Source organism: Ictalurus punctatus, chromosome 3, assembly GCF_001660625.3.
Source record: "Ictalurus punctatus breed USDA103 chromosome 3, Coco_2.0, whole genome shotgun sequence".
Classification (NCBI taxonomy): domain Eukaryota; kingdom Metazoa; phylum Chordata; class Actinopteri; order Siluriformes; family Ictaluridae; genus Ictalurus; species Ictalurus punctatus.
The window spans coordinates 31,641,671-31,658,940 of NC_030418.2; the positions used below are offsets into that span (position 1 = coordinate 31,641,671).

Below are 17,270 nucleotides of genomic sequence, written 5' to 3' on the forward strand. Positions count from 1 at the left end.
CGCTATATAAAAATAAAGTTACGAAAGACCCTAACCCTTAAGGATACCACCCCATCAAAAAGAAAGGTACAGTTTAGTCCAATGCAGACAATGCAGTCCGTCATTCCCCCATCCTGGTCTGTCCTGATTTAACTCATCATCTCATTAAAAAGTTGTTTTTTTTTTGTTTGTTTGTTTGTTTGTTTGTTTGTTTGTTTGTTTTTTAAACAAGGAAGATAATAAAATTTAAAGTGTAGAATTAGGACTCCAGGACCAGGCTTGCGAAACATGCTTATATATTTCACATTAACCTCTCTGTGACTTTATTTTAACACACTAAAAACCCCTTAAAATGTGCAGTGCGTGTGGAACTTAAGGACCTGGATGAGGAAACACTGCTCTAACACACCCTAAAACACACTTACACACTCCAACCCGTTCATTTTACACTAAGCCCTTGCTTGGAGGTGGAGGGGGAGAGGGGGGGGGATTGGGGTGGGGGGTGTTAAATGGGTGTGTTAGAGAAGGGGATAACAGTAACAGTGTGCCGGATTGCGACACGGAGCAATCAGACCGACCCGTCCCAACAGGTAGCACACTGCGCGTTCGCCTATTGCGCGTTCTCGTCGACGCACGTCATCCGGCTCGCTTCTCGCGCGCTGGTTAAAAAGAAGACGGAGACGGAACGGGACAAGCACGTGAGCGCGCGGAAGGCATCGCGGGAGAGTGAGAGAGAGAAAGAGAGAGAGAGGAACACACACACACACACACACATACACACACACACACACACACGACTAAACTTGGTGCTTCTTTTTTTTTTTTTACGCACTACTTTAACGGGATTTAACTTTTACGCGCGAGGAAACCGGCTGAGATTATTTGTCCGGATGAATATACTTATTTTTAATCGCGTTACATTATGAAAGAACACGTTTTTCACGTGTCGGGCGAGCCTAAACTGCACTTGTAGACTAATTTATTACCGTGAAGTTGCTGGGTGATTCCCCCTTCCCCCCCACCCCTCTTGATATACACTTGATATTTGATGCGAAGTTACTTTATGCATTTATAATCATAAATCAATAGAGGACTGAATAAATTATTTAGGGGAAAATAAAACTTTTCTTGTAAGTCCGGAGCAGCTGAGCAACTCTCTTAGAGCCGTTATATATTTATTTCTCTGCAATGAGGCATCTGAAGTTCGTGCTCGTGTTGGTGATCGCCGCCGCCGACCTGTGGGAGTGCGCGGACGCCAAGTGGGGCGACAAGGGCGAGCTGAGTCCGCGGAGGCGGAGATGTTACGACGGAAGTCTGCCGAGACGCCTGAAGAAGAAGGAGCGCAAAGTAGCCGGCGGCTCTGGAGACGTCTGTTCCGCGCTATACCCACGCGCCTCGTGCTGCCCGAGCCGCAGAGTCCCGCACAGGACAGACCCCACGGTAACCCACTCACGCGCACATGCTTGTTTTACGCTCCTGTCATCCTCGTGCTGTCCAAAGTGTACTCCTGCTCTCACACACCTGGTCATGAATCAGGTGTGTTAAAGCACTCATATACATGGACGGCGCGTTGTTTCACCTAGTTCAGCTTCATGATGTCTTAGAAGCATAAAATGAGCTCGTGGTGTGTGTGTGTGTGTGTGTGTGTGTGTGTGTGTGTGTGTGTGTTTCTGTGTGTGTATGTGCGTGCGCTTTTTGGATGCATTTCAATCTCTGCTTGCCACTGCGTAATCATCTTTGTGCATACATCTCATTTAAAAGTCATAAGAATAGATATGGATTAACCTCTAACCTTTACCTGTAACCCAAACCCTAAGCTTTGTAACATTTCAGTGTAACTATTTTTAAAGGCTGAATGGTGTACAGGTGACCTCATCAAACTGAAAGCATTCTGCAAAGCTTTAGATTTGATTCGATCATTATGTGTGCTCATATATATATTTAAAAACCGAGTCAAAAGCTTGCTCGTAACCTTTGTAACAGATTGAAAGTCATGTAAATGGTGGGTCTAAAAATCTCACCTTATTTCAATCTCACCCCCCAAAATAAATAAATAAATAAATAAATAAATAATATACAGCGTTTTTCACTATGATCACTATTAATGATAGTTATGTGAGGCTCAAAAGAATATTTAAAAAATAATAATAATAATAACTTAATCGCAGGTTCATGCTGGTTTCATCCGTTGTTTTAGACATGTTTGTGATGTGTGGTTCTGCATTATTTCATGGATGTGCTCAATGTCCACGTCTCAGTCTTGTCCTGTTTTATAAATATTCAGTCATTCTTCCCTGACTTGCGTTATTCGCTAACTAACACCTGAACAAATCCTGTCTAAACACCTGATGTTTCCAGAACAGGTTTCTATTTTAATGCAGATTTAAATTTCTAATTGCCAGTTCTTTTGCATGAGCAAACTGGGTCCCATTGGCTCCATGCTTAAATTCAACTATGGAACAAATAAAAAAAACAACTTTTGTGATTCTATAGCGAATTCACAGAAGAGGGAGAGAGAGAGAGAGAGAGAGAGAGAGAGAGAGAGAGAGAGAGAGAGAGAAAAAAAACCTGCCCCTTTTCTCATGTAAAAGGCCTCGGTCGAGCAACCCATGTGGCTGGGTGGCATTACACTCTGGTGGAAAAAAAGCCATATTGCATCATTTCATTTGCTCAAGTCATGCAAATAAGAGTGGTTCTGAATGGAACAAAAACAGGGAGTGGACATCTCCTCCTCCCCGCTACACTGCCCACACACGGAGCCTTTTGAGCCGATGGCAAAAGAATAACAACAACACCATTGTGTTTGTTAGTTTCACTAATGGCTGGACCTGGAGAACATCACTCTCCCGAGTGCGCGGCCCTGGCCAAGTGTTAATGCCGTGGGGAGAGCGTTTGCCCTGCTCCCCCACCCCCCTCACAAACTTACACCTATTCCCCCGAGGGACCAAAAGTGTTTGGCTTAAGCCCTTAAACACCCACCAGAGCTGAGCTGGCTCCTTTAGAGAACCAGAAAGTCATAAAAAATTGTTAGGTTAATGTAATTTCGCAGCAACAGACTCCGATCTTATTTGCGCATCTTGTCTGGTGCTGTTTTTGTAAAACCTCCACTTGTACACACTCCCAGCTATATACATGACGTAATGTGACTCCTTGGCCTCCTGGTTGCCTCTTACCATGTGGCCTTGTGGGACTTCAGCGGCCTCCATTGTGTAAGGGTGAATGACAAGCAATTGTTTTCAAGTGTGTCTTTGTGTGTTTATATGTTTGTTCTGGTAATCTCACTGACAAAGGGAATTGTGCAGATCTTAATAAGTAACCCCAGCAGCTGCAATATCGCTCTGGTCGATCTTGGTGATTCCTGATTGAAAATTTATTTTATTTTTTTTAAACTGATGCTGGCAATGATAAAACAAGCCCTACGCAACATTTATTCTGGAAATCAGCTCATAGGATATGTGCTGAACAGAACTTTTTAAAGTGCAAAGGGATCAATGGAAGGTTTGAAAGAAGTTTATTCCAGGTTTAGTGTTTGTTTAATGGGTCATTTATAACATTGCTATTAATGTTAACCTTGTTGTATAACTTGGCCTTCTTTCTTGTTAAGTAATGGAAGCAATATATTCATGAAGGAACTTGACAGGAATGACGCCTGACTTAAAAAGACTGAAATCTGCATGACTTTCACTGATGGGTTTTTTTTTTTTACCCCTCTTTAGGAAATGCTTTCAAATTTTAGAGCACATATATGTTTTTTTTCCCCTACCCCAACAAACAAAGGTGCTCTTGTTTTTGGTACGGGTGATGGCATCACTGGAGCCTATCCCAACAGCATATGGGCGCTGGGCATGCTTGAGAGCGCACAAATGCTCCTCTCCGTGGACCATGTGCCAGTCCACGGCTCACTAAATCAATGGGCAATTTAGAGCAGGAGAACGGGTACTCACTGCATTGGGGAACCAACCAGAAGCACCAAATTGAGACAGGAGAAAAGCTTGAGATGTTTGCCATTATGTCACAGGCAATATACCTATTCTATGTTGGAGAATCTAAATGGGTTTAACTTCATTTTCTGGCATATCATCTACATAGAATTGCTTCAGTGCACCCTTAGAATTGGATTTTCAGCAGGATTTTAAGTTAGTTTCATCCTAGTATCCTCTTACTTGTGTAACCACCGACCACTCAAATGTCTTTCAGTGCTCATTTGGCTTAATTATAGACTTAATTATAAAGTTAAAACCCCAACTTTTGTGGCTGTAGGTTCCTGTTTAAGAGGCTGGGGGCAGGCCACAACTTTAATTGACTTGGACAGACTGCTAATTTGTTGATCCCAGCGGTGGAATGATGTGCCTGTCTATCTCTAAATTGGTGTTTACACACAGACCTCACACAGAGTAGGCGAGTGGTACCAGGCGGCTGCTGCTGGGCCACAGGCGCACGCCTGTGGAGGGGAGGCCCATTACACTGTTGTTTTATTACAGCTAATTTGTTACGTAAATAAGCCCGCTAATTTTCTCGGCCCCAATCTATTTGTTTGCATTTGTTTGCTGACTTAAAAGAACGTTTAGGATGGCACTGGTGTTTTTTTTTTTGTTTGTTTTTTTTTATCCATTTCGCCTTACTGTGTTTGGTTTTTTTAGCATGGCATGCAGCCAACAAGTGATGTGCAATTTTAGATTGAACTGATTTAAATTGAACTGTTTGTCACGGTCTACAGTACAAACAAATCTTTATAGTGGATCAGCTTCATCAAGTGGCCATGGAATGTTTGTGTTTATAAAACCATGTATTCTAAAAATGTAAATCAAATAGCTGGTTTATTCTGATGTGAAGCACTTGTACTGAGCACATAGACAATCAGATTCACCTCAAATCCAGCAAGTCTTAAAACCCAATGAAAACTCATCCTAATGCCACTCAGACTCATCCCAAAGCCAATGAGAAAAGCCAGTGTGACTCAATACAATGCCAATCATACTCTAATCTGGCTCTTCCCAATGCCAATCAGACTCACCCCGCAAAAGCGAGCAAGATTCAAAAAACAATGAGGTATATTCCAGTTCCGAACAGACTCACTCAAAAGCCAGCGAGACTCAAAAGTCTCTAATGAGACTCTGATGCCAATAAGACTCACTCCCACTGTCCATGGGACACAATGTAAAGCTAATTGGAATCACCCAAAAACCAATAAGGCTCCAAAAAGCCAGTTAGACTCACCCCAAAGCCAGCAGGACTCACCCCAATCAGACTCACCTGAAATCCAGTCACCAAAAAGCCTCAAAGCCATAGTATCAAGTCAAACACAAGTGTTCAGCTTTTATAGCAATAGTGTTATGAGAATTCTAAAATGTTGCTGTAATACTGGTTGCCTGATCTCCTCAGATCTTTTCCACCAATAACACGGAGTGTTCCAGACTGCTGGAGGAGATCAAGTGTGCCCGCTGCTCACCAAATGCCCAGATGCTCTTCCACTTATCTGAACAAGAGTCGGCACGACACCGTGAACCAGACCTGCCACGTCTTTGCCTCGACTACTGCCAAGAGTTCTACTATACCTGTAGGGGACATGTACCAGGTAACACAATCTGGCACAAAAACACTTCAAAGTAAACCATATTTGATGCTTCAGAGCTGTTTATAAGACCATCACGCAATGTTTGCAAACCTTAAATGGCAGTGTGGAATTGTACTGCACTCCAATTTGTTCCCTAACCAAAAACGAACCAAATGTTGTAACACAAACGGCTCCAATTCCATGTTTATTCGAAAGGTTTTTTCACTGTATAATACAGCTCCTAAGCTCCGATACTCAGTGAGCACATGCACGTTTACAGCATGCATGCTTAGCCTAAAGCCAAAGGAAAAGACGTCAGAGCCAAACCCTTTCCAAATGTTTGAATAAAATCCCAGTAAAGGTTAGAATACAAGGATTATCATTCCACAGATGCTACGCAAAGACACTGCGCGAAAGGTATTGCCTTATCCCACAGCAGCGGCCACTGTTTATGGGTCACACACATAAATATGGTGCTGGAGGCTCCTGCCAAACCCTAACAAGCTGACTGAATAGCCCTGGCATTCAGGACATACTGCTTGTCTTTTTCGCCACACAATGCCATCCCACATGATGCTTTAGAATGGTTCTCTAAGCTGCTCGAGCACTGCCGTTCTGAGCTTCCACTGAAAGGATTATGTGAATGTCTAAATATTACTGCTTTTTGGTAGAATCTGAAATACGGCAGAATCGTCTTGGATTTCACGGTACTGTTCTTTTGTTGTTGTTGTTTTAGTTTGTCTTGCATAATTTTGTTGAATATGCATGAGCACACATGCAAATCTCATGCTTGCCACAAACCAGAAAAAAAAAAAAAAAAAAAAAGAAAAAGGTTAAATTCACATTTTTTAAGTTACACAACATATAAATCTAGCCTGTGTAAATCTTCAGTGTTCGCACAGTGGACTTCGACCATAATCGTTCAAGTCATATCTCTTTAGTGTAAGCAGTCATGGACCAAGTGGTGTTCTCACACGCTGTCAAGTTGCAGCTGTCAGACACACCTCAGCACCCATGAGTGGACACACACACACACACACACACACACACACACATACACACACATACCTCAAACAAAGTCAGTCGATCTAGAATGAATAGATGTGATCGAATGGTTTAATGATGAGTTTCTTTTTTGTATTCCTGGCAAGCGGCTGCGTTTACGTCAGTGGAGCCCGGGTGCACGTGTATGACTAAGGTCTAGACATGACCGACCCTGACACCTTGCCCTACTGCACGATGCGGCGGAAAATACCAGCTGTTTTACGACAGCCATCCGCTTCAGTGGTTTGTTTATCTTGGTGGTGCATTCAAGAAAGTCTAAACAGTGCAGGCTTGCTGCCCAGCAGAAATAAGAAAATCGCAATGGTTAAACGTCAATCAGCTATTGCAGGGTTTATGTTTTCGGTGTAGTATGAATGGCATTAGGAACAAACTTCCTGTGTTTGCCTGGGTGTGTCACTGTGCAGGGCCGCAACTGTCACTGCTTGGTGCATTCCACCATACGGGATGGTATGTAGATTAGACAGGGGCAGATATGCAAGCAGGCCACACACATACACACTTATACACACATACACAAATAAATCAGTCATCCTAAACATATTGTCGGTCAAACATACTGAAAACGATCGATGCAAAACTGTTATGGTAAGACAATCTGAAAGCAGTAAAGACTAGAGAACAGAAGTCCACAAACCTCAGTGCTCCTCCTCTTCCCTCCTCCCCTCTCCCTCGCTTTCAAAATCAGCATATGTGGTGACGAATGACACATTTATTTTTCTACAAAGGTTGTGTATATGTAAAACTGCTGAAGTGCATCAAGATGTCAAGTACTTTGGGTGGCCACCCAGGTTGCTCTGGAAGATAACCAGATGGAAGTATAACCATAGAAGCAGCAATGTGGACAGAGTCTCGCTCTCAGGGCAGTACAATAAAACTAGGCCGTACTGTGTGGACGCACAGACAGTGTGTGGCCACATAGTAATTTTGGATATATGTTTAGGGAAGTTGTTAACCATAAATGGCCCAAATTAGAACAGTTTTTTTTTCATGTACATATAATTTATTTTCGAGTGAACACTTCTATATTCTGGGCCTTTTCCCCCCAGAAAGGATTCTGCAGTTTCTTATAGAAGACTGAAAGAAAAGGAAAACTCTCCTTCTCTGAGCTATATAGTAGTATCGTAAAGGTCAGGGCAGTGTCGAAGGCGCAGTTGTTATTTATACTTTATTGCTTCACTATGATCAGCTTGAGTCGGTAAGAAATAAACTTCAGGGCACGATGTCATAGGAAAATAATCAACGATGGGATGGTGTGATATCGCTCGACGAGAAGTTGAGTCTTTTCTAATAACAGCAAGTGTTTTATTCCTCTTATACCATTTTATTATTCGCTAAAGAACAACACATTGTATTTTTTTGTCCATTTACAGTTACAGTGTTGTGGAATGTTCCCAAATAGCTATAAAGTTGATTGTTTTCCAATAACAGCACATCTTGTAGTGTTTTCTTTTTTTTTCTAAGACCGCTATGTGCCAATGATTCCAATTTTTTAATTGTTAACGAATATCGTCTTTTTCATTCATTTATAGTTGCATTTAATTGTCTTTCTTCATCAGGCTGTTTTTTAAGTTAATGAGACAAAAATAAAATTCAGTTTGTCATTTTAACGAGAGAGATTTCCTCTCCGAAAACTTTTTATCCAAAAATTTTAAAATATATATGTATTTTTTCATCCCTGTGTGAATTGTAAAGTAACGTATTACAAAGAATGCAACCTTGCAGCCAGACCTATTGTCAGAGCGGCTGTTATAAAAAAACATTAATCACCCCATTGAGAATTTAAACTGACTGTGGTATAAGGTGAATTATGGAACTACATTGCTAATGTGCTAAATACCATGACTGTATACTAGCTTCACTACCAATTACTGCACCGTAGTATCGATAAAAGTAGCAATTTTCCTGCTAAACTAATTAAGTCGTTAGTGGCCCTGGTCACTGGTAAGCACCTTGATTTACTTGACGTTGCTAATGCGTTAACTCACTCTGACACCAAACTAAGAAGAAAAAAAAAAGACTGGAAGTCTGGATTGTGTAATGTCTACTGGATCCTTATCCAACTTTGCCCAGTTGCCATAAATGTTGGACAGAGCTGAGGAGATGTTAAAGGCCATATGTCTTTAACTTTTCTCTCCATAAAACAATCTGTTGTCTCATATGTATTGACTTTATGTCATGATATTGATGATGTATTTTAATGGTAGCAGCAGTAGTAATCAACCGGTCAATCCTTTTGAACAACGGGCCATATTTGTTTTCACATATCTACAATTTATACATTTGGCTGACGCTTTTTATCCAAAGCGACTTAGAATCGAGACAGGATATAACTGAGGAGGCAATGCTGGGATTTAAACTCACGAGTTTGTTAAACTCAAGAATTTAAACTCAAGAATTTAAACTCAAGAATCTTTGTGTTTTCTTGTATTGGTGTCATCAACAACCTCAAACACTTCAAGGAAAGGTCATTAATTAGCACTTATCTACCTTCTGAGACTCCACAGAGGTGCCCTGACCTACAAACGGTAGCTTTTACGGGCTTCTTATCTATCCTTCAGCACCAGAGACACCCCAGTCCAGTTCCAGACTAGGTAGTATCCCCATAAAGGCATTTACTGCTTTGCCTCACTCCCTCTCACTGCTATGACTCAACACTAGCACTAGCAGGCCTGAGATAACCAATTGTGCGTGGGTGGCATGGCTGAGTGTGTATGTGCGTGTGTCTTTGATCTCCTTGTTGTGTTTAGATGTTTAGGGATATCCTATCACCTCAGTTGTTGGTGTGGTCACCCCCAGCACCAACACACACACACACACACACACACACACAAACACATACTCCTCAGGCGTTGCAAAGGGGCTTGGCAAAGATGAAAGTAAGGAGGGGAGTGTGTTTGTGTTTCGATCACTGGTGTATTTGCTCTGCCCTCCCAAGCAGACACTCATCTCCGTGAGGGTTTAGTTAAGAGGAAATCACCAGCCCGCTTGTTTGTAGGTCACTGTGGAGCTTTTAACAACCTGCATTCTTACAAACTTCGCCGTAAAGTCTTACAGTGTAGGCCACGTTTAGGTTAGGTTTTTTCATTCCCACTTTTTCACAAGTTCTCCGTGTTGTTGGCTTTTCACATCCTGAGAGATTTATGTTGGCTGTTAATAGAGAAATAAATCAGCGTGTTTCCCCTGATAGCAAGCACGCAAATCTAATCTGAGATGCACAATCAATCAAATTTGGGTGTACATTCATCATTTATTTGAATTTGACTGACACGTTCCAGATGAGAAATGTGCTTCAGAGTGAATCTTTGACAAGTTTGAGTTTGGCATGTTTAACGCTGTGTTTAAACCTTCCACATGTGTCTAAAAGAGGTGTGCAATATCTCTCTGCTGTGTGTGCTGACAGTTGGGAGATTCCAAGATTGTGGTGTCATTAAGCCTTTGTAACTCTAAACTTTATTTTTACGAGTTTTGAACACTGGATCTAGGAAAACAAACATGTAATCATTCCAAAATGTTAAAATAACATTTTTACATGTTTTCTTTCCTGGAGACAGCTGCCCTTTGTCTCTTACATGAGAAACAGGGTTGAAAGTAACAGTTCTTTTGCATAATACTTAATATTTGCTAATAATAATTAGCAAAGACACATAATGGGGTTAACTAGCCGTTATTTTTAATGAATAATAATTTACTTTCGATTTATAATTTAGCTAACCTGGTTGTACTTGCAACATGTGCTTGTGAGTCAATAGCGCTATGCCTGAAAATAGAGAAGAAAGAATGAGAGAACTTATTTTTCTTCTTCCCGTGATCGTTAAGAAATTCTGAAGTTTCCACCTCCTGTTACATCCTGTTGAATATGTGGAATTTTGTGGAATATTTCAAATATTTCTTGGGCTGAATGTGTTCATGTAGCAGGGTTGAGTCAACGTTGTAGAACTAAAATGTTCATTTTATGAGATATTATATGATTTTTTGAAGCGTTATATTGATTACTTTTCAAGGTAAATTGTAACTATAGTTGGCTAAGACAGGTAAGACAGGTCTTTTAACCTTTACGTTCCATACATATTTGTAAATGTAATATCAGTGGCACACAAATGCCACACCTATCATGGGCTCAGCCAATGTTGTGGATTATAGGTTTATGAAACAAATATTACAATGAGATTTATAAATGTTAATGCTAGCATCTCACAGTGTCCAACCAGTGCACCATAACCACAGATGGGATTTAGCTTGAGCCTGTGGTGAGACGTCTCGAACTGTGTGAGCTTGCCTTGGGAACAGCTTTAACTACAGGGGATTCTGCTGGTCTTGGAGGCGATGACATCATCCTCTAAGACTGGCGTGGTGTCTGTTTCGGGCTGAGCGCAGTTGTCTGTCTGTGTTTGGCAGAGCTGTTCCAAGCCGATGTAGACGAGTTCTGCCAATACTACGGGAGACGGAATGGGGGCCTGTGCTTTCCCGATTTCCACCGAAAGCTACTGCATGGGCAGGACTCCAACTACTTGGGAGATGAAAGAATAGAAGCGATCAACAGGTATGTATCAAAGTACGTTCAGATTTCGGCGATTTATTTCGTTTTGTTTTCTTTAAACGAGACCAATCCTGGACATTCATAGATTAGAACATGTTCTAAACATTTCTGCTCTGCAGCATCGGTTCAGAGTTTATTCCACACTGATGATTTGGAAAATTTGTATTCATCAGATGATGAATACCAACCCTTATCAGCTCATCTCGTCTGCTTTTGCCAGATAAGAGCAGAGGTCACTAATATCCCAACATGCATGAATGAGCCTACATGTAAAAAGATTCCCGCTTGTGCTTTCGGCCTGGCTCGATGCCCCCTCCTTCCCATGGTCGAGCCACATTTGTTTGTCTAGTGCTGGTTTAGCCAGCTTTAAGGGCACAAAGAAAGTGCTTATACTGCTCTTGCTCTGATCTGGACCAGTGGGCTTTGAAGCTTATGTGAAAAGACATGGTGAGCGCTCGTCTCTAAAAGCAGCAATCTCAGCTGATAGAATCAGAGGAGCACCAGAAACAAGGTTTGTGTTTTGAAAAATGGTTTAGCCTAAAGACCTCAAATGTTCGCTCACATGTTGAGTTTGAACCTCAGGGTTCTGATATGTTATACATCAGTTTAGTTTACATTTGCTTCAGAACACTTTAATCCATCTCTGATTTTTTGCCAAAATATCTTTCATTTGTTCAGTTCTTGAGGCCGGAGCAATGAGTAAACACTTTAGGCATGTGTACTAATGTAAAATATAAGTAAATAAAATATCCATATTTGCATGATATTTATCAGTGTTATGAACATAATGAATCAGAATGTCAGTATCAGATTCATCTCCTTGGGCATTCCTAAAAGTAGGGCAAATACTAGCATCCATGTTACTGACACACTTGGGGGTGTGCTGTTATAGGAAAATGATCGCCGCTGTAATACCCAAGTTGATTATGCCTCTATAACAGCATATCCTGTAGTGTTTTATACTTCTTATACTACATCCAATCATTACAAACTTTTATTTGTTAATGAATGCAATCATTCCTGTCCATTTATAGTTATTTTTAATGTTGCAGATCGTCCGCAAAACACATTAGATCCTGTCATCACTTGCAGTATATCACCTTTAACCAGTCGATTTTTCACCAGCCTCTCTCTTGAAGTCAGTAAGGCAAAAAATGCAGCTTGTCATGTTACAGAGAAACCAGAAAACACAAAATGTCCTGTCTTGAAGACTTTTCTGACACTGACTTTGCTGAGACGAGTTCCATAAATGTAAAATAAACGGTTTATTATTAGCTGTAGATTATGTGGTGCATCCTCCATACAAGTCACTATAGAAACTGATAACATAGTAGAATGAGTATGTTCATATAAACCCGCATCTTGTAACCAGAACATTAATTAAACGTTAAGGAAATGAATCAACACCTACTGACCAATCACATTCCAGCATTCTACAGTACTCTGTTATAAGACATATATGTTATAAGTCTTAGTTTTTTAACCACATCAGATCTGATGTCTGGTTAATGGAACACATCTTTCACACCTTGGGAGTTCCTTCACCTGCAGTGAGCTTCTATTTCTACAGTAAATCTGCTCATATTCTATAGCAGTCAGTATTATAGCAGCATTATAGCATGGATTAAACTATTTCTCGCTGACTAAATAATAAATTGTTTAAACAATGTTATAAGGCATTTAAATGATCTGACCGAGCCGCTGTCTTCAGCAGGAAGCATAAGCACAACTGCTACTGTGCTCAGGAGATCTTGAGCGGGCTACGTCAGCCCATGGCTGTGGAGCATTGTGGGGATGGATCGCAGCGCCTTTTCATCGTGGAGAAGGAAGGCTTTGTCCGCATCCTCACTCATGATATGGAGCTTCTTAAAGAGCCATACCTGGACATCCACAAACTAGTACAAACTGGGATCAAGGTAAGAGACACAGTAGAATTACGGATGATATCAATTCTAGTGGATGGAACACTGTAAAACATGCTTTGAGAAACTGGATGGTAAAACTGTCCTGTTTTTTTGTTTTTTGTTTTTTTTTTTGGTTCTGGAAAACAGCACGTTAGATTTTCAGCCAGGTTTGTACTATGTGTGGTGGTCTTGGAAAGCCTGTCGGATGTCGCTGTGACTGAATTCTGGCAAAAAGCAAAAAAGATAACGACAAAAAAAATCAGGTTGCAGACAAAAATGGGGTTTTTCTACAGTACCAACAATATAGTTTGACACCTCAACCATAAGTATAGTTCGTGAAAACCCACCCAAAAGAAAATTTGTTGCAAAGGGCAACGAGCAAAAATCAAAAAAGGCCCTGTTAATTAACCACATAATTATTTCTTATATGGTTATTGCATGGCACTGAATGATGCATTTTCATTCATGCATCATCAGTAACTGCTTTAGCCTGTTCAGGGTCATGGATGTTTAAATGACTAATTTGTTTATGTTTTCACAAATAGAAACCAAATAAGCCACCAGAAAATATATAATAATAACTGCCGAAGTGGGTGGGGATTGTGCAGAATTCCTTTGGGAGTGGGTGGGAATGGGATTTAAAAAGTCCTGTGCGTACCTCTAGTATACAGCTTTGGTTGCAACAAGCTAGACCATCTGGGTTATTTCCCCCTCAAACAATAACTTTCGACTTTCTAGTTGTTCCTAGTTTGGAAAAAACCAAGAAGCATCACAACAAACATTTTATAATAATGAAAACTCATCATGGCAAACATAATATATTCTGTACATTTTTTTTTTTTTTGATAATTTCTCACAAAAAGAACTGTATATACCCGTTTGTTTGTTTTTTCAGTATTGCTATGATGTGGTTCTCTGTGATGTGTAATACCTCGACTCAGTGAGGAAGGACATGGCTGACAATACCAGTATGCTCTGTAGAGCAACAGTAAACACACACATTCAGTGTCAGGCACGGTCATGCATAGTTTGGGGAGAGAGTAGAGGAGTGCTCCTTTGAAAACACATTGCTCTGCTGCATGGATTTGCTCCAGACAGGAAGATGTGGACATGTATGTGCTGAAGAGCAATTAGTGCCTACTGGAGATCAATCCAGCCTGCCCTCCTATTATCAGGGAAGTCTGATCTCCAGAACGCAGGAGGTCATAAGGCAAATGCATTTTCAGTACATTTTCACATGGTTGAACTGTGGAGAGACGGACGAGGTTTGTACAAAAACCTAAGGCAAGACATTATACCTCCTACCTCATTCTTTGCCTGTTCCCTTCAGCCCTGGATCTTGAATTTCAAGCATTTTAAGAAAGGTATGGTTATTATACCAATATAATAGGACAGCATAGGATGATAGAAAACCCACTGGACAGCTACACATATGGTAGTGGCAATGGCAAAATGTAAACAAAACATGCTAATGGACAGAAAAAATATCCTTAGTACCTCACGCTCACTTTGATGGATGTTTGTGTTTGTGCGAGCCCACTTTCTGCATTACATTGATTGATGTCGTTAACAGAATATAGTGAATTTCTTTAATCACAGGTCTGAGGATCTTCAGCATATAATCTGACATGGACGCCACGTTTTATCACACAGACTGTTATAGAATTCGACCAAGATTGTATTGAGATCATCTCGTATAGTGTGACAAGTAATGTTTAAAAAATAAATAAATGAAATTGCACAGTGTGCAGCAGACTATAGAAGTAAAACAGAACGGCATAATATACTGTAGGTTACATGTACTTGCAAGTTATTGTATATGCCCCTGCCATTAGAGACAACTTTATATGTTTAATTTCTGAGAAATAGGAGAATGTGGCCACATGATTATAGGATATCCTCACATACGTCAGCAGGAGCCTTGCAGTGTGCCACTTCGGATGTTTATCTGTCCCCATTACAAATGCACTCTGTTTAAAGGCATTTATTTGCAAAAGTGTCCCAAGATGGAGGAAGCAGTCGACGTTTGCACAGGAAGTTTACATCTGTCGCATGCTTCTTGTGCTTCCCCAGAGAGAGTGATTATGGGCTTCCGTGAATTTGACATGCGAACGCTTCGCTAGGAAGACCTTGTGCACCTTATCATAATTAAACATAATTGGCTGTGGATCCAACACTCATTATGTCAAAATTAGGGGAGTCTCAAGCCCTGGTAGTCCCCAAGAGTCCTATTCAGTGAAGATTGGCTGCTATCGTAGAGAGCTACACAGAACGGATGGTGTTTACACAAAGCATCAACAGGATGTTGCTCTCTTTGTGTACGCGGTAGGTCCCCTGGTTCCTTAGGAAAAGTAGATAGTGTTTTTATCACAACTTTGATTCTAATGTTCTATGTTTCCTCAAACCGTCAATCCTCCCGCTGCCAATTACACCAACTCAGAAACAATGCGCCGTCCACTATAGGGAGGTCCCTCAAGCGCTGTGGGTGTTCTCTGATTAAATTGTATCTGCTGTCTCTCCAGCCCCAAGGGCCCAGAAACACATGTATATTCCATCTCTATGATCATTACTCCTAATGATCCTTTTTTTAGGACTAACATAGTTTGCATTGTTGCCCTTTTGCCAAGAAACTTAGACACAATGATTCTTCTCGACCTCTTTATATATGAAGAGTCAATAACCAGTGTTTTCTTTCTCTGCAATTATTAAACCATCCTGCAATGTCGTTCAGCTTTCCCTCAGTGCTTAAATGGGACAATTAAACCCTGTCAGCTGACAACCCAGCCAACTGGCTAATCTGAATTGTTTGCAGTTTCTCAGTTTGCTGTTTGAAACTTATTCCTATTCAGCTGTGCATTGTGGGATAATGATCTTGCTCAGTTTAATCCTCCACACCATCACAGCTGTGCAGTGTTTACCAGGTTAACCAGCTGCTAACGTTGCCTGGATTTGACAGAGCAAGACTGCGCTTAAGCACCGGTGCTTCGCCAATTAACTTGTTTTGGGTTTGCATTGAGTCAAGCTTTTCCAGATGCCCAAATGAACTCCAGTCCTCATGGTGACATGTAAAGACCCGGAGCATGTGTTGATCTTTTAAAATATTTGTGTGAGGGAGATGGTGATTAAGAGTTTAGAATTGATTCATTGCACGTTGAATTGTTAGCAGCAAAAGCACGGGACTGCTCCGCTGTTGTGTCTGCTAGTCCGGGGTGCATGGCAGCAGAGATGAAGACATCTGTATGCAACGTGAGCATGGCTCTATTGCCAGAGCGAGGGCAGCCAGCTGCAATAAAGTATTTCTTGCTGAAGCAAATAGTTCATGGCATGTCATGCTCTCTGTCACACTACACACACAGCTGTTGGGTTTTTTCAGTCAGATGAGCAAGAAGGGCTCTCAGACCTGTCTGAGATAAGTACCCCAGCTTTGACAAATGGCCTTTTTCCTCCCTCTCACCCCCTCTTTTTTAACAGATCACTTCAGGAAACGACCACTGCTGTCATCTCACTTGACTTAACTTCCCCCAGCACTGTCCTGATTTCCAGAAGAAAGTTTAGCTCTTGAGGAATGAACAGTGTGGCCGAAAACATTATGATTTGCGGTCTTCCATACAATTTTCCATTGTACACCATTTCCAGCTCCAGTAATGTATAATAACAGGTGTATGAGTGTGTGTGTGTTTTGGAGGCGATGGAACACTAGATGTGTGTGAATCCAAAGCCCCAAGTTGGGGGATCAAGAGTTCAGGTAGCTTTTGAGGTATGCATGTTTTTTCCTTCTTCTTTCAATCAGCTCCTGGATAATGCTTTTTATGTAGGATTTCCCAAGCACACCAGGATCAAATGGTGCACTGCAGCAATGTGCAAGCTAAGCTATGTAAAACCTTGAAAACCAAAAACCAGAAAACTGCCAATGACTGTATGAAATTTAGGGGGAGTGTTGTGCAGTTTGTGTCTGTAGCACATCCCGTTCTCGCTTCCTGGCTCTGGTTCCACTACTGGCAGAACACTTGTAAGGGCAGGCTCTTATGGCCATTGCTTGCTTGCTTCCCTGAATCTGGATATTGTAAAACAGACACACTAGATATGCTAAATGTCTGTTCGGAAGGTATTTTAAAGAAATTGGTGTTGGTATAATGCACTTAAAGTTCAGTCTGAGTTAAAAAGAGAATCATGAAAGATATCATAGCCTGCTCAATTCCCACTAACTTGAGTAATCTGTTATGGTAGCTGT

General features: G+C 41.1%; 1 protein-coding gene across 3 annotated transcripts in view; it reads left to right on the forward strand.

Annotated features, from left to right (window-relative positions):
- The first annotated feature begins 521 nt into the window (after nt 1–521).
- hhip (hedgehog interacting protein) overlaps nt 522–17,270 on the forward strand; it is a 34,215-nt gene continuing 17,466 nt past the window's right edge. The window contains exons 1-4 of one of the 3 annotated variants that reach the window (XM_017464590.3): nt 522–1,419; nt 5,362–5,554; nt 10,994–11,150; nt 12,850–13,051. In XM_017464590.3, coding sequence (XP_017320079.1) covers nt 1,168–1,419; nt 5,362–5,554; nt 10,994–11,150; nt 12,850–13,051 — 804 coding nt within the window. In that variant the 5' untranslated portion in view covers nt 522–1,167. Of the gene's footprint in view, nt 1,420–5,361; nt 5,555–10,993; nt 11,151–12,846; nt 13,052–17,270 lie in introns of all 3 variants that reach the window. The other 2 variants (XM_017464591.3, XM_017464592.3) reach the window with 2 other exon arrangements.